The sequence below is a fragment of the Trachinotus anak genome, unplaced genomic scaffold, assembly GCF_046630095.1.
Source record: "Trachinotus anak isolate AG129_WGS33_773 ecotype Australia unplaced genomic scaffold, CSIRO_AGI_Tana_v1 ptg000002l, whole genome shotgun sequence".
Lineage (NCBI taxonomy): Eukaryota > Metazoa > Chordata > Actinopteri > Carangiformes > Carangidae > Trachinotus > Trachinotus anak.
This window is the reverse complement of record NW_027273853.1, coordinates 4076115-4094945: the sequence shown is the minus strand read 5'-3', so window position 1 is coordinate 4094945 and position 18831 is coordinate 4076115. Positions and strand designations below refer to the sequence as shown.

The 18831-nt window shown below is 38.1% G+C and overlaps 1 protein-coding gene across 1 annotated transcript; it reads right to left on the bottom strand.

Moving 5' to 3' along the window:
* Positions 1 to 12657: 12657 nt before the first annotated feature.
* On the bottom strand, positions 12658 to 18783 carry borcs5 (BLOC-1 related complex subunit 5). The gene is made up of 4 exons (XM_071491004.1): positions 17728 to 18783; positions 16737 to 16880; positions 15700 to 15857; positions 12658 to 15067 (listed from the first exon to the last, which is right to left on the bottom strand). The coding sequence occupies exons 1-4, from the start codon at positions 17783 to 17785 to the stop codon at positions 14834 to 14836; spliced, it is 594 nt and encodes a 197-aa protein (XP_071347105.1). The 5' UTR covers positions 17786 to 18783; the 3' UTR covers positions 12658 to 14833.
* Between the last annotated feature and the right edge of the window lie 48 nt (positions 18784 to 18831).

Genomic DNA, 18831 nt, shown 5'->3' with positions numbered 1-18831 from the left:
TGGCAGTGGGGTACAAATAGACACTATTTTAATAGGCTACAAGCTAAAATGTTTGGGAACCACTGGTTTACTGTTTTGCAGAGGGAGTGGATGTATGTTAAAATATGACACCGCTTTCAAAGCTGTTTAAGATTTTTAGATATTAATATTGAAGTGACAGTCAGCTACAGTGGGTTTGAGACTGTTTTAAAGAACTTACTTTATATTTACACATCTAACTCCTCAAAATGTTGTCAGCTAAACTGGTGTTTGCATGTTTAATTATAAATCGCTAAAGCTTCATTTAATGACTAAACAGCATTTTTAACCTTGGTTTTTTTTCTCTGCCTCTGGTGCAGTTATTAGATTTTGAGCATCTAAGATTTGCTTACCAGCTGGCAAAGCTGTTGCTCTGTGTACTTCATTTATCTTTTTGAAATATTTAATCCCCCATAGTTCCTTTTAAAAACACATTTATCACATCAAATACGCATAAATTGATATTCAAACATCATGAATATTTTGCCAACTCCATTTTGATTAAAAGGTCAGCTGGAGACTTCTAATGTCACGCTCCCACTTGTTTTATTTTTATCACAGGTAATGGATAACAGTTCATTCAGTCACAATGTCCCTCTCTCTAAACTGCCAATTACTGTATTTTCTAACTGCCTGCGCCATAATTACATGCTTGAAAGGCGTGAAGGGTATCCATTAATGTTAGCCTTGTCAATATAAAAGGTGAGTGCAGAATGCAGCGTGAGCTAAAGGGAAACTCTGTCATCCAATCAACTGTTGGAGCTCCTGCTGTGCTTCTGCTCCATCCGCACAGAGGGGAGGACTGAATATTTCATAACCTATAATTTGAGGGGTTGCAAGAGCTCCCTGTGTGACTAAATATTCAGTGAACTGCTACTCACATTTTAAGCCGGTGGAACAGGATGAAAGGCAGCAGCGAGGACAAGGCGTAAGACGCTCTTCTTCACCTGAAGGAGTGGCCAGAAATCCCTCTCCGCTGATTCTCGGGGTCAGATTTCCTGAAATGAGATAAATTATTCAGTAACGAATTTAAAACATCACTGCAAACAGACACTTAATAGTTCTGGCCAACATTAGTGCCTGAGTTTCTAAACCTTCAGGGAGGGACCCCGAGGTGCACTTGAGGTGCAGAGGATTTTGCAGGAGATTTAAGATTGACTGATTGGCTTTTATTGCTAAAACAATTTGGTTTTTGATAATTGATTAATTGTTTAAACAGGATTTGCTATTTTTTGTGTCATATCATGTAAATACATTTTCACAATGATGGGACATTGTTTTTTGGGGGGAGCACTTCCTGCCTTTATTACAGTGTCAAATTATGGAGATGATGGGAAACAATAAAGACAGACATGTGGAACAACATTCAACAAAGTCCTCAGCCAGATATGAACCATGGATGTTGACCACCAGGGTACACCAAGTTATTCATTGATAATCAAATGAGTCATGAACAGCCCTAATTGATACTTGTTAGCCATACTTTTTATTTAATGAAAACTTTATATCTTTATATATAGGTTTGATATAATCCATGTGGAGCTCCTGACATGCTTTGACAACAGAATGCAAACAAATAAACTACAGAAGATAAAGTCAGAGACACACTATAAAGAGTAACTTGACACCAATTAAAATGAGCACAACAGTTAAAAAGTGTACAGCGGTGTGAAGTTTGAAGGCTCGCCCTTCATTGTGACCCCCAAGCAAACGAATATCGATAAAGTCTCACTTTATTTTAGTACTGGAACAGCAGGCTTGTGGTCAATACTGTAGCCCCACAGGAAGAAATATCTATGTGTGGTGGTGGAAGATGTACACAAATCTTTTTCCCTTAAATAAAGAAATAGTAAAAGTATTCATATCAAAACAGACTTATATTAGGCCTTTGTGATAATGATAGCAATATGTGCTGGTTCCATAGAAGGTTCCATAGAAGATATTTTCACAGTTATATAAACCCTGGCTCATGAACACAGCCTATCATATCCTTTGCTAATGGAGCGTGCTACCAGTGACACACAAACAGCCAATGTCATTTAACAGGTGCGTTGTTCGGTTGCTCCAACAGCAACAGAAGCGTGGAATGAGAAAATGAATGCAGCAGATGAAGATGGCAAGGGACTGCTCAGTTTGCCAGTGTCGTAGTTTTTTAGTTTCTTAAACTCTGACCCATACCAGAACTGTTTGAACTGTGCAGGAAAGCCAAGAGTAGGAATACAGCAAAATAATTTTATCACTGTAGCTGCTTCCACCCTCCAGCGACACAACATGTCTTCAGTCATGACAAGTATCTGGTACATCTCAAGAAATAACCACCACCATATGAGAAAACATCCAAACAGCAACAGTGTACTACTTTTTCCTGGTTTTTATTAAAAAATACTGTAGGTCATTAAAAATTGTTAATAATCAACTGATATTTAAAATTTTATCGCAATAAAGTACAGTGCATGGATTGTAGTTACTGATGTGTCAATTACTTTATTATTGCAGCTGATAAAGGTAGTCTAATAAGATCAATGCAAAGGTTTGCTGTAGCCGTCCTAAGTTAACTCTGTGAGATGGCCTTTAAAGAACACATATTAGTATCAAGAACAGATTTCACCACCTTTTTTAGCAGGTAGTCTTTTTTTATTCAGACTCTCTTCATTAAAGTCCAAAGATGTTCTGACAACCAGGGCAGGTTTGCTTTTTTGTATCAGTTGATTCCTTAATAAATTTGTTCTCTGCATTATTAAAAATGTCCAGAAGACTCTTGGGAGACACATCAGCTTCTTGTACGTTAGTTAACTCATTTTTCACACCAGTGTCAAATTTGGTCAGATCTTTCTTTGGTATTGTATAAAACTAGACTCACCACCTCAGCCAAATTGCAGGAAACATAGTCACAATCTCCCCTTCCTGAGTTACAGCATTGAATAATGACCAGAAGTGTTTTTACGGACCATTATGATGTTAATGGTTAGAATTAGCATATGAATGTGTGAATTATGACCAAAAATGTGTTTTGTGAGGTCAGAGTGATCTTTGAACTCCAAATTCTAATCAGTTCACCTCTGAGTCCAAGTAAATGTTTGTGCCAGATGTAATGAAATTCCCTCTGGGTGTTCCTGATATATTGCATTCACAACTTGACCTTGAACTTGACCTTTGACCTCCAAATAATAATCGATTCATCTTTGAGTCAAGTGAATGTTTGTGCAAAATCGGAAGAAATTCTCTCAAGGTGATCTTAAGATATCACATTCAGCAGGCCAAAAACATGTTTTGTGAGGTTAGAGCGAACTTGACCTTTGACCTTTGACCATCAAAATCTAATCAGTTCATCCTTGAGTCCAAGTGAACATTAGTACCAAATTTGTTCCCTCAAGGCGTTACTGAGATACTGTGTTCAGGCGAATGAGACAGATGGATGGATGGCTGTATATGAACATACTTCTGTACAGACAGAAAACCCCAAAACATAATGTCTCCGGCCTTGACTGTCTCCAGTGTGGAGACATGAAAACTTGGTCCTGTCTTGTCTAAAAGGACTGTTTACCTTTTCTTAATCAACTTGCTAGCAGTGAGAACTAGATTATGATCTGAAATCCCTGGAATAAAATTTAAAGATTTAGTAATTCTCTCTGCTTTGATCAGTTTGGGTATTAGTTTTTTGGGTTATCCTAGTTGGTCCATTTATCTGAGAGAAACCACATAAGCTGGTAACTTCTTTTAGTTTTGCTTTTTATTTGCCCCCACATATACAGTATATGGTGTATGTCTTGATGGAGTTTGCATGCTGCACTCCAGCAACCTGTGACACAAAAATCTACTGGCTCACCATCCTCCCAGGTCCTTTTGCTGGACCTTAACACACCAAACCCAAATCTGAATCTGCCTTTTGAACCTCTCCTCTGACCACATGAATCCACAGCAACATGAGCTACTCATACAACCACCAAACCTAACAAACCAGCGTCTTTCTAACCCAGAGGCTCCGGTTACTTTTATTGATTTGCCCCAGTGGTGTCTGTCAATGTGTAACCCTGACGAGGAATGGTAAATGCACATTTGCCAATGCTGCTATATAGCTTCAAAGATAGTTCAAAATGCTTGTGGAGGTTCCATCCTGGTGCATCTGAAACTCCAGTCATACTTGACTCAAAAGTGTAATATCCTTAATCAAATAGAACAATATCATGTTTTCTCTCTATAATACCACCTTTCTCTTTGGTGAGTGAGTCATTTATTTGAGGCTTTCCTCATAAAGTGAAAAGATGACCCACTCAAACTGACTGCTGATGATTTTAATCTCACCATGCCTATACACTGGCACATCACAGATTGCTTTTATGCATCATTGTGTATTATACATATTTGTAGCATAGTATGTTTTAGCCCATTAACCGCAAATCACATACATTCATTTTAGGACATTGTTGAAATGAGCAATCACTGTGAACTTCCACTGTTCTTATGTTATGTTATCACTGTGTGATAATACAGCACAGACTTCCAAATCAGCCTTCACTTTCAACATCATTACTTCACCAGTGGTTTTACATTTGATGGTGTTGTCATAATAATAACTTGACTCCGAGGTTCCACACTATTTGCAAAAGAAAAGAACCTAGTGGCTGTCTGAAAGGCAGGAAAAATATGAAATGTCAAGGATACATACATGTGTGGATCTTCATTTTCACCAAATAATTTGCACACAAAAAAAGACATGTCATCCAGATATATTTTATTATTTGGCATCACTCTTACAGATCGCTACTGTTTCCTAATAATTTATTGGTTTCCTGGAGAGACCCATGTAGTTTGGTACTAATTACTGGAAAATAGAGAGAAAGGTTGTGAGACTATTTCAGTTTGTTCAAGTAGTTGTGTTGATTTTAATACTGACTTCCAGATCCATGACAGAAATTTCTCCATTTAAAACCCAGTGAATAACTATTACTCATTCATTTATTATTTGAACCTTTAGTTTTCATTTATATTTTTGTTGTTGTCAACAAATGAGACCATCTATCATTACCCTTTCTTGTCTGTATCACTTCATTTCATTTTTTAAAAGGTTAAATAATTTCCTTAAAAAGCTGGGCACTGTAATTTAGTGTATTTGTTGGGGACTATTTTCAGTTATGGATTAATACACATTTGGAGTGGGTTGTTGTGTGGGACTGATTTAAAATGAACTACAGTGTGTGTATGTCCATGGTAATGAAGGAACATGTCAACCAGTAACTGTGGCTCATTGAGGTGTTTTTAGTAGATCCGGACAAGAATGGAGCTCTACGACACAGAGGAATGAGCAAGATCAGGTGGATACACAGACAGTACTTGGTGAGAAGATTAGTTCATTGTTGGCTTTGGTCTTCAATATCTACAAAATAGCCAGACATCTGTGAAGGACAGGAAACTCTGGTACTTTAAAAGTGTCCTGTAGAGACAATCTCTCTCTGGTCCACTTTCAAATGGAGACAGCAGAAATAATATTACTGTCCAGTGATGTTCACCACAAACAGCTGCAGAGTACCACAACAGAAAACCAGAGCGATGCAGATAATGTGGTGCTGAGAAGAAGCTGATAATTGTCTTTCATATGATTTGAGTATTTGTCCACGTTTAGAAAACAGGCAAACAACATGTTATCTTACAAGCTCAATGAGTCCAGCTCTGATCAAAGCATGACCAACACACACCACCTCATCTGCCCACAGCATGTTTCTGGAACAAAGCATTTGGCTCATCCCCTTGTCTGCTCATCCATGTGAAGAGACCACTCAACATAATTGATATAGGATGTGATGATGTTTTTTTTTTCTAGGCTTGAGCACACACATACACACAAGGCTGGAGCACCCAGCTAAGTGGGGACTGAAGAGGGGGGCGTTGTTGTAGAGCATAAATTTGCATTAGCATGTGAATAACAGCGAATACTTAAGTCCTCTCACTTGTTGTTGTTTGAGGTGAAGCAGGACATGTGTTTCCTCTCAAATGAAGCCACAGTGAACAGTGAGGTGCTCACCGGCCTTGTTTAAGATGCATCACTGTTGCACGACATTCAGACATACAGATGATGGTTTGCTATTTTTGAATAAGTCCATTTGGGCCTACTGTATTATTACTGCCTAAAACACACATAACATACATATGATACCACTATACATGCCATGCTGTAAACGAAAAGCCACATCTGTAACCGACAGTCGTATGCCAAAACACGAGAGCTTCGGGACCTGAATGAAAATATCCTACAATAAGTTACACTAAGATTTTGCACAGAGAGAGAGCAAAACTCCCAGAGGCTTCTGTGACTCATCTGAGCAAGTCAAACATTAAGTGAGATGGTGAGACGATGATGGACGCGGCTCCTCTCACCGGGTTTCCACCACTCTTCTATGAATTATTGATGAAATATTTAGTCGTCACAAACACAGTCATTTGGAAAAGACCTTTCAGCATACACAACCAGGTGCCGTGTCTTTTCAGCCACATTACAGCAGCATCATCAAATATGTATATATTATTATATTATTATCTATTACTTATCTTTTTCTTAAGTATCCGTTACTGACGTGCAGTTTTTTCTCTTGCACTTTGCTGCTGTAAAACTGCAAATTTCCCCACTGTGGGACTAATAAAGATGTATAATCCTAATCTTAATCTTAATGTAAAGACCTCGGTGTGGCTCAAATTAAGTGTTTGTCTAATTGTCTCAAAATGTCTCCTGTTTTTGGATGGATGGATGGATGGATGGATGGATGGAAGGTCTGGTCACATTTTGAACTAACACTGTGAAAAGATGCAAGTGGAAAAAACAAACGCAGCAGGAAGCAGCACGAAGATTTCCCACCACCACTTTGGTCACTGCGCTTGTGAGCATCAGGGCCTGTAGGTCACATCTCTAACCACACGCACATCTCACGATGTTCACATGTTCTGATACTCAAAGGCCAGTGCATCCAAAGTTCAAGTACCTTTGGTTCGACATTGTGGCTGCTGAGATGTAAAGAAACATTTAACAGTTTATGGCACCACACTGCTCCCCTCCTCAACCCACACACACACCCACACACACACACCCACACCCACACACACACACACACACACACACCCCTCCCATCCTCCACATTATGAGCCAATGTCACCTCTCCTGTTCAGAGCAGGCAATCCAAACTGATGCTGTAATGAGCTGCTGTTTGTTTGGCTACAGGCTTGTCTCAGATGAGACATGATGCTGTCACTCGGATTTCATGGCAACAGCCCCGGTGGCACAGAATCACCATCTGAGTCTCTCACGGTCCTACGTCTGATCAAAGGCAAGTTCTCCTCCAATTTGAGTGTTTTCTCTTGTGTAAAATTTCATTATCCTGGGTTTATTTCTTCTTTTTATTACTGTTGTTAAACCTTTATTTATCCAGACAAGTCCAAAACACATTCTTATTTACACCAATGACTTGAGAGGTTAACTGTGGGGGAGGAAGTGTTACACATTATTCATTTGCCAATACTCACATTTGCAGTGAGTTAGTGCAGTTGGTCACTTTTCTGGGGGCAAAGCGGCACATAAATCATAGTTTTTGACACTCAACCAGTCTGACTGGAGCGGCCTGAGAGTTCAACTAGAAAAAAATGTTGTTCTGAAATACAGCAACCTGACTACCTCTTTAAGTGTAAACACATTTTCATGAATTGCATATAAGTAAACCTTTTATTTGTATCATTATTTTAACAGTTCTACATAAATATTCGGGCAAAAAAGCTTAATTAACATCTAATGTTTTAGATTTTCACTGCAAGATTACACTCAGAATATTTTCTTAAAGCTTACATCCACATTGTTGATTATTATATTCAGTAACTGAGTATATTTGTCTTTCCCTGTTGACTGAGTACAGAGGATCAGAGATTTTCACATTTTCAACCCCATCTCACAGTCTTCCCAACAGAGGTCAAAGGTCAAAAATATCAACTGGAAACTTTAAATGTCTGACACTGAATGGATGCAGCATTGAAGATAAAAGTTAAAGGACCCCTATTAAAATAATACAAATACTATGTCTATTGTACACTGAGCATGGTAGTAGTTTGTGTACACTGTATGCTGCACATGTATACTGCATAATCAGTTGTGTTTGATATTAAAATCTGTTTTTGGTTGAAGAAATGGATTCTAAACTTAATGTATGTGTTTAGGTCAAGAGATGATAACTGGGTAATGACCAGCTCTCCTCAGGACTTAGAGCCAGGTCATTCAACATGTTGTCTGACCACACAGGGAATCAAGCCTTTATACTCAACATCCTAAATATTTGTTATTGCAGTTTCTTGAGGCTTTCCTGTTCTCTGCACTGCCACTTTGCTGCTGTAACACTGTGAATTTCCCCACTGTGGGACTAATAAAGGCTATCTTATCTTATCTTATCTTATCTTATATAGTGGGGGAAATGTGATTTAGTATAAAAACAATATGATGGTGCACATTTTCAGACAGTCTCTTATGGAAGACATTAAGTTAAGATGTGAATATAGAATTGTCAGTTTCTCAAAGTTAAAGAAATGGTCATTGTTAAAAACGTTACTATATGACCAATGTACAAAACTTAACTGGACTTAACTGTTTTAAAATTTGAATGCCCTGTAGGTAAATATGTCTGCAAAAATTATAAAGTTATTACCTATTTTCTGCAGAAGAGAGGATAAAAAAACAAAACAACGAAAACTGAATAACAGTCATTTCTATCTGATCCTCCAAAGGATGTTGACGTGTCCTCAAATAAGAACTGAAGTGATCCAGACAACTGAGCACAGCCACAGCTGGTCCTCCAGGTGAAAACCTACAACCTGAATATTCCTCATTACACTGTATGTATGTGATCTAGACACCAAACAGCACATTCCAGATGTTCTAATAGTGAGGCAGTTGATATACTGTCATCCTCCTAAAGTCTGCCGGAGCAGTGGTATTTCAGTGGAAGGACATGTCACTTCTGCTCTGCTGTAGCGCCTCAGTGTCCTTGAAAACACACAATTGTGCAATGAAGCAGCAAAGTGCTTTATTAAATGTCCCCTGATAGATCAGGTCTGAGGTGAATTCATGTCTCCAGTAAGAGGGATAATGTTTGGCTGGAACTCAAGAGGGAAGGTCTGCTGGGTATTTATCACTGGAGGTGACTGGGTGTCAAATAAAAAAGCAGTGTTGGGTAATTTTACAGGATGAAAGTCAATACAGTCAATACAGGCAATCATCTAAGGCACGCCTCTCGCCTTTCCTTGAGCTACTCACTGGTACAGTATTTACAACAGTCCTGGGCCAAATGGTTCTAACCTGCTTGGGGGGGGGTTGGCAGATGTACAGTAGAACTGTAGTGTGATTAAAAATGAAATCTCAGTCAGTTCAAAGCAGTTGTGTGAGTGTCAACCTCTACTCTTGTGCAGGAAACCATTAATATTCTTTATGATCTTTTGCAAAGATATTTTCTTAAGAAGGATATTATTTAAGTGAAACTAAACCATTTTAAAACAAACCTTTGGAAAAAAAAAAAAAAACTCAAAGAGAATTTTATTTTTGCTAGATAGCACATTTGAATTTATGAGGCCTCATCAATCACTGACACCATCCAGTCTGAAACAGCTTACTCTTACTTACTTGTGACCACATGCAGTAATGTTAAATGAGCCCAACAAAGACACAGTCAGGCACATACCGTAACATAAAACAACGTGTTGCTTTAGAGCTTTAGAGGCGCTGGTAGGTGGATTTTGTTACTTCTGCACAGAACCAGGCTAGCTGTTTCTCTCTGTTTACAGTCTTTATGCTAAGCTAAACTAACTAGCTTCTGGCTGTCACTTCATATTTAGTGTGCAGACATGAAAGTGGGATCCATCTTCCCACAGACAGAAAGAAAGTGAATCAGCTTATTTCCCGAAATATAAAACACTTGTTCTGACACATCAACTCAGACAAATTCTCATTAAAGTCGGGCAGAAACTAACCATTATTTTCATCATTGTATAAGATTGTTTTCTTGATTAAATGATTAATCATTTCGTCTAGTAATTGTCCGAAAATAGTGTAAAAGTAATAATGACAATAATTCCTACTATTATTAACTTCTATTATCTTCCTTATGTGTGACTCTGCTGATTAATTTTAATTATTTATTTGGTCTATACAATATGAGAAAAAATAAAAATGTCCTTTTCAGTTTCCCAGAGCCTTTTGTTTTTTACTGACTTGTTTTGTCCGACCAACATTTCCAAACTCATAGCTCACTTTAGAGAAGCCGCGGTCATGTCTTTTCTTGAACTGCTTGAAAATCAATCAATCAATAAATCAATTATCCAAATTGTGGCAAATTACTCTTCTGGTAATCAGTTAATTAACTGATTGTTTCAGCTCTTATCACATAAGATAAAGAAAATCTTCACAAATAAGAAGCTGGAACAAGGGTATGTGTACTGCTTGAAAAATATCTTCAATATTTAATTGATTATCAAAATAGTTTGATAAATTTTCTGTCAATCGACTAATCTATTAATTGTTTCAACAACTTAAAGTCACACTATGAAGAATTTGCCATTATTCTAAAACCACGACAAGGTGAGAAGTACTATAGATACCTTTGAGTTATGGAACTGAGAAGTAATCACACTGAATGTTTTTCACATTTCAGTGAGGTGCTGTCTGAGAAGCCAGGTCTCTACTCTTATCACAGGAAAACAACCGGTGTTGGTTTGCGTTTTGCTCTAAAAGATGACTGGGATAGGAAGCCTCAACTTATTTTCATGTTTCCAATTTTGAGTGGGCAAAACAGGAAGGAAAAAGGGTGCAAACCAGCCTTTGATTTATATTCAAATGAGAAGTATACAGGGGAAATTGGATTTCCTCTTTCATTTCAGAGAATGAATTTCCTGGTGGCAGATCGTATTGTATCATCTTGTGGTGTTAATATCCAGCTCTGAGCGTCAGGAGGTATTCTTCATTACAAAGACTCTGAGGAACTTTTACACCTCCTAGCTGCAGAATGGAATGACAATTTCCATTTCTGTTCCAATGTTCAAACAATAACCCCCAAGGCCATTTAAGACATTTCTCAACCGTTTTAATTTACACATGAAAGGCGATAACATATCAAAGGAATTCTGCTTTAAATTCAAAAGAAAACTTGTCTCTGCTTTATGTTCCTTATGTCAACGAACCAGGCTAATTCTGTACCTCAAAGCAGACCAGTCGGAGGAGGATCCTTTTTTTTTGGTGTAATTGAGTTCAGCATGTTTACACTCATGAAAAATTTAACAACATACACAGCCAGTTTAATCAAACTACGCTGGCTCTTAGGTACCACTGTATCCAGGGAGGAGACACTCAACAGTGGCAGCAAGCTTTTTCTGGGCAAAACCTGTAATGGCCAATTCGGATTTGGTCTTTGAGGTCAGTACGTACATGTTTCAACCGCAACGGCTTCCACAACGTTGCTAACCCAAATACAAACACAAAAAAGGGATTCACAAGAGGCAACTCTTGTTTGAATATGCAGTGGCTCCCAAAGTGGCCATGGCACCCTACGTTGATGTGAGGACTGGCCAAGGCTGCTGAAATTTATCTTCGTTTCCATTTTTTATTGTGCAATTTAACAAACTTTTAATGTGTAAATAATAATAAATAAATAAATCAGGGAACATTTACATTGACTACATTTCATGTTGAATTTTCAAGCATATCAAAACAGAAAAAAGAAGTGATAAAATCAAATTGACCCTTTAAAAAACCCTGTCTGATTAATTAATTTATGCAATCGTGTCACAGCTAACAACGTGACAGCTCATGGCTGCTGGTTGTCACAGTAACATAATACATTTTCCTGCTTGTGAATGAAACAGCGAATATCACAGCAAAACGATGTAGGGCCGCAACAAACAATTATTCTCATGATCAGTTCATCTGCTGATTAAAAAAAGTCGTGAAAAAGCAGCATCACACCCTCCCAGAGCCCACAGTGACATCCTTCAACTACTCAGTTTGTTCCACCAACACTCCAAAAACCCAAGCATTTTCCATTTCTACCACACGTGAGGAAAAAAAAGCAGCCAATTATGATATGTGAGAAGTTGGAACCAGCAAATATTTGGCATTTTTGCACTGAATATTATTACAATTATTAACTGAATATCTAAATAGTTGCTGATTCATTTCCTTTCCATCAGCTATTCAATTAACTGACTAATTTCAGCAACTCCAAAGCAAAGCAAAGATTTGTCACTGTAAACAGAGCTCAAAGAAATGCTGATAGATCTACGCTCTCAACATGGTCTGGGATGATGGGAGACAGGTCAAATTAAAAGAAAAAAAAAAAAAGAATCAGATTGTGCACTGAAAGTAACCAGACTTTCAGCTTTATGGACAGCTCTCGGCTTGTTTTTGCACAGAGATACCCATCACTGTCCAATTTTGCAACCAGTGTGATATTGTCTCTTTGAGCTGGTTAGGTTTGGGGGTTACCAGGGAAGACAAATCTTTGAAATTTGCTAACCACTGTGATAATGCAATCTCTTCAGTGATAGAAGTGGGTGGATGTGAATACAGTTACACGCTCTGATGAGACAGGGCTTTCTGAAGCACTAGCAGAACTAATGGAAAAGAAAACAGGTGATTGGACAGTTTAATTTTTTTACAGTAACAGGTTTGATTCCTCATAAACAACAGACACTCAAGTTCCCATCTATTCATTGACACTGCTGTTTTTTTTATTTTTAACCTTTAAATATGAGTCAAGAGGCCACAGACTGTGTTGAGTTACCTCTGGCGCCACCTAGTGGACTTATACAAGCCCATACTGAAATACTTCTGCAACAACACCAGTTTCAGTGTCTAGTTTTTTCATTGCCACAATGCAAACTGACCAGTGATTAGGTAGTTTAAGGGTTGGAAAAAAAAAACCAATTTTTGTTTTTTTCAAACATTTTTTTATTTAAGTAAAGCAGCTTTGATTTTATTTTCTAAGACATCTGCCTCTGAGATTTCTGCTTTTACCAAATACAATGTAAGTAAATTAAATTTTGTTTGTGGTACAAAATTATATTCAATAATTCAGTAAAGTGTCTTTGAAACAATGTCCTGGTTACTTTTATACATACTCTATGTATATTAACGGTGTGTTTTGTGGATTATAAATTACAGGGACGTTTCTTTTTCTGAAAAGATGTTGCAGTTAAATTTTTTTAATGCGTTTTGTTAATGCTGTGAGAACCACAATAAAATCCCAGTTACATCCATTGTAATGTGGTGGCAGCAGAAGACATTTCTACACCTGGGTCAATAAAACCAAACCTATCTGCATGGACAGAGGCCAGTAGAGGTGAGAGAGAAATATGTTGGTATTTTTAAGTTTGGGTCCTTTTTAAGCTTAAAGAGCATGATGTGTGATACACAAACACATATTCAACAGAGTTGAAGTTAATTTGATAGCTGTCCTCCAAAATATGACTGTTTCTAAAGTGCCATTTATAATTCAAAAGCTTGAGGACTTGTGAATCTTTGGTATGTGTGATGTTTGGCTATTACTGGGAAAAGCCAACAAATATACAAAGTTAATGCTGAAATTTGGTACAATGATCTAAATGCGTAGATGTGGGGTAATTTCATAAAATGTTGTGTTCACCTCTGTATCCATTTTCTGTACTGAACTGAAGCATCAGGGTGTATGTTTTTTAACCTTTCTTCACTTTTTTGCACATGAAAAGGCTCAACGCAACTGCTGAAGCAAAGGTATCTAAATAAATTAAAGTCAACTTCACCCAGACAAAGCTGAAGTTCACAAGTTCATGGAAATATTGAGACTACTGTCCAAGAAGCGGTTTCTCATTTTACTTCCAATGTAGAGCACATCCATGCTCTGTGTGAAATTGAACGGCAATAATCCTTCTTCGTACTCTCCGTGAGTCTCTTCGTCACAAAATCCCAACATGAGTTCAGAAAATTCTTCAGTTCTTGGAAGGGATCTTCAAACAGTGAACGAAGCATATGGCATGGGAGTGAGATGAATATCAGGACCACAAACAAAAAATATTTGTAATGTGAACTGCACGATCCAAAATCAATCCACCAAGTTTTCAAGCGGCTCTGATGTTTTGACAGAAGTATGTAAGTCTTGAGGGCACCACGAAACATTTTGAAATACTCTTGTGATGCTCACACACATATTTGAGTCTGGAAAACCTTCAATACATCTGCAGGACAAGTTTTCGGGGCATATGCAGTTTATTCTGTCACTTTCATATGTTTGTTCCACCCCTACCTTTCGATTAGCAAAAAAAAAAAAAAAAGTCTGTGCCTGAAGACTTGCCAGTTTAATTCCCTGCAGGGAAGGGATAAATAATAATCTCCAGGGCCTCTGCTTGTAAAGTTGGCGTGCACTTGAACAAAGCACTTTGTTAGTTTGCACCTGCTCCAGTAGAGCTGCTCAGCGGCCAGTAGCAGCGGGGTGTGGTGAAACTCAGGTGTGAATGTGTGTTTGTGGTTTAGAAGTGTTATAATAAGTAGGGTGTTGCTTTTTAAGAGCAGATGTGTTCAGCAAAATGTCCTGTATTATCTGAAATAATAAAAATAACTGATCATGGCCTTGGGAGCTGACTAGAACAGTCTCACACATTTATACCTGAGCTCTTCCTCTTCTATGAAAAACAAAAAACTTTCATGCATTAAGACCTTTGCCACTCATGTAAAGACTTATCCCTACAGCTGGACAGACCTGCACTTCCTTCAGGACAGATGACTGGATGGAGACTATGGTGGGAAGCAGCTGTGTTGGTTTTCAGGAGGTTACTTTGTGGCAGAATCCCCATCAGGCCTCATGCTGAAGGGCTCCAGGCGCTCACTTTCAGGCAGCATGTTGTTCAGGCGTTCCATCAGCGGTACCGTCTGATCGATTCCCATCTGGATGCGTCTCAGGATCATGGACATCTCGTTGACCTTCTGGATCTGCTCGGCGTACTTTGCATAGCGTTTCTGGCGTTCCTGCATTATGCTGAACAAGGTTTCCACTGACAAATCCATCTGGAAAGAAACAGACAGGAGAGAGATAGTCTTTGACTTTTGATGACACTCTGAACTTACAACATGGAAAATACAAGTTTATGTATTTTGTATGTAATTGTATGTAATGTATGTAATTGATTGAAATGAGAAAACACCAAGTGTCTTATAAATATGTAAAGTTTTATCAAAGCCTTTACCAAATGCAGGTATCGTTATTAAATAATTACAAACATGAAATTATTTTAGCATGTAATCATATTTTAGTCCAGATGATTTATACTGTGTGAATTGTTTTGTCAATATTTTTTAATTAACCAATTAAACACACACACACACAGAAACCTTTTTTGAACTTTTTGATCAGATATACACAAACACACACACACACACACACACACACACACACACACACACACACACACACACACACACACACACACACACAAACATACACACATGTAGTGTATAGTCAAAAGGGTTCACTACAGTTTTCACTGTGGTGTCTTTAAATTACTTCTCTTGTTGTGACACACTTGCCATTAATCCTGTCCATTACATCAGGAACTAAATTGTTACCACTGTTGCTTTGGGACCAAACAGTAAGACACCCTGTACACTAGATGTCCTGTGCTGTACTATGGTATTCTTACCTCCTTGATCCTCTTGACCAGGGCATTCTGGTCGAAGGCCACTGCCTCAGCACACTGGTGTAGATGGTCTTGGTACCGGATGCAGAGCTGCAGAACCTGAGCAGCATCTAGCCTCTCCAGACACACACTGCTGGGCGATGTCTGGCCACTCAGCACTCCTGTGTAGAGCGAAGTGCAAAAGACTTACATGGACATGTCGGAACAGAGTAACACTTAACAAGAACATAACACTTGGCAATTATTATAATTAGCACAGGATCTGACAGAACCACCCTTCCTGCTATTTCAGGAGTCTGCCAACACAGGAAACTTGGCTCATTATCCACCTTCTAACACAGTGCTAATGAGTTGCAGTGACAATTAGCTTCACTACACAGAATTTGATAAAGGACCGGTGGGGACTGGTTGAAAATAAGATGAAACTGTCAGCATCTTCATGTGAAAACTGGAATGGCAGAACTCAGACAAAAGCTCTGCACACCATGCTCATAGCTCCTCATTAATTTATTAATAATTTATCTCAGAGTAAATCTTTGTCAGACACTATCAAGACTTACCAGAGAGAACCAAACATTGCTTTATGAAATGTAATTAATTTTTGAAGCTATCAGTGCAGTGTGCAGCTCTTCTGTCTATTTGTCTGACTTCTTCTTTCAGTTTTTTTTAAATCTAGCACCTATAAAAGTTTTGCGCGAAACCCGAAATGTCAATTCACACAGTGAACTAAATCAGTGTTGGTGGTAAAATGCACATATTTTATCTCATCAGCATACAGTATCTCCCAGAGAATATGGGATTTCTGCTGTGGGTGAGCACACATTCTGCAATACATTCTGCTTTCATAAAGGTGAAATTACACAGTTTTGGTTGAAACAACAGACTCCTGTCTCCAAAATGACCATAAAAATTGAACATTATAACTGTATTGTAACTGTAAATTGTATTAGATTGCATTAGTTTTGGATAGATGTACCTGACAAACTGTCTGAAAGATGACACTAAAATCATTGTCAACAACTGGAAAACTTAAATAGTACCTTTCAAAAGGGGCTGAAAGGTGGGTATTTCTTGAAGCTTTATGACATCTGGGTCATTGTGAATATTCCGCATAGACTGGGTCCCCTGGGCCACAACCACAATATCATCCATCTTTGCCTTGTGCTTTGCTGGAGACGGCACCACTGCAACAACAACATTCCTGTTATTATTTCCAGGCACAAATTACACTATGATGAAATGATAAACCATGTACTCATATCCTTTCCTTAGGTAATAGAAGTAATGGCAGAAAGTAAAGATACTCTATCCAAAATATGATTTTAGTAAAACTATTTAAGTATGGCTGCAATAATTGGTCAATTAATCAATTTGTTGACTGACAGAAAAACGCAACTATTTTCATAAATGTTTGATGTTGGTAATTTAAAGAAAACATGTCAAACTTCTCTGGCTTCTCAAATGTGAATATTTTCTGGTTTCTGGTCTCTTCTATGACAGTTAACTTAGTATACTGAGTGTGGTACCATTTATCAGAAAAAAACATTTGGGAAATTATGACATTTTTCAATTTTCTCACATTTAATTGACCAATGGACTAACTGATTAATGAAGAAAAGAACATATAGATTGATCAATAATAAAATAATTGTTAGTGGTTGCCCAATACATAAATATTATTTGAAATACACACAGAAGGTATCAAAAACATTATTTATGAAAATCGGCCCAGTTCAGAGTAAATGTCTGTATTACTTTTACTGATGCATTAACGTGTTAGAGGAGTATATTTTTTTATTATATATAGAGAGTGGCAGGGATCTATCACTAATAGAATAAAAATAGGATAAAATGGGAATACTCAGTGCTGCAGTAGTTTACTTTTACCTTACTTTCAATCAATGCCAGTGACAATGCAATAGTGGGTTATCACTGTATTTATAGCAAGCCAATAAGCCTTGGCTTGCTAATACAGAAACCGATGAAAACTGCTGAATATGATGCGATAAATGTTGCTGAAAACAGTCTTACCTGATGAGCTGTAATCGGAGTGTTTGTGCTCCGCTTCTCCGCTCTGTTCGGCTCCCATGGTGCTAACGTTTGGATAGCAAGCTAGCGGTTAGCTTTCGAAAACGTTTCCAGGAATTGAAGCGAAATAACCCCGAATACGTTGATGGAAGACCGCCTGCAGAGACTTCACTGGACCTCCAAACACACTCAGACTGACAACGAGGCCAGCATGACAGCAGAAGAGGAACTGCAAGTCAGGCTTGTTGGCTGCTCAACGATTTCTCTGCTAGCTATGTCAGCTAACGGTTAGGTACCAACCGTTCCAGCTGCAGTTAACTAGCTAACAGCGTTACCAGGCAACCAGACGTTTAACATAAATTAGTTGTAATCCCGGCGGTGACTGACACCCGCCTGATTTAAGCTGTTCATCAATCTTATATTAACGTTATGTGACACAACAGAAGTGACTGACTTCAACTCACGACCGAGTAACACTTCCGTAAATATTGGTCACGGGGTCTGCCCTTTGTTTGTTTCCAACCATAGACTCCAGCCCAAAACATGGCCGCCCCCTGCTGCTGCTGCCGAAGTCTCACAAACAACACCTCCACAGGGTTTCTGCTGCGCTCACCAAATTAAACACTTTTCAAGACCCTTCAATAGCGGCTTGAAAGCGTTTAAGTATATTCATCTATTGAACGTTCTATCAAGTTTTTGTTAGTACTTCCCAACTGTTTATAAAATTAATTCCTAGTGATATAATTAATAATTGTGACCCGGACCCATGGATGGATTACTGGTTAAACCCACAGGGCCCCTGGTCCAGAGCCTCTGTATGAATTGACTAGTCATATTCATTGCTTCAAAGTCACAAAGCTCAGTTAAAAGACTGCAGACAAGTAAAACTATCCCAAAGAGATTTATAAAAAAAACAAAACAAAACAATGGAACACAAAATGAAAACACAGTGTGACAGCAATGAAAGTTTTAAAGACTAGAGATACAAAATGACATAACGCAAAAACACAAAGACATGCACAATTACCACAAAGAGATGCAAAACGACCACAAAGAGACATACAATGACCAAGACGGACAGAATGAAAGCAAAAAAACTATTAAAGA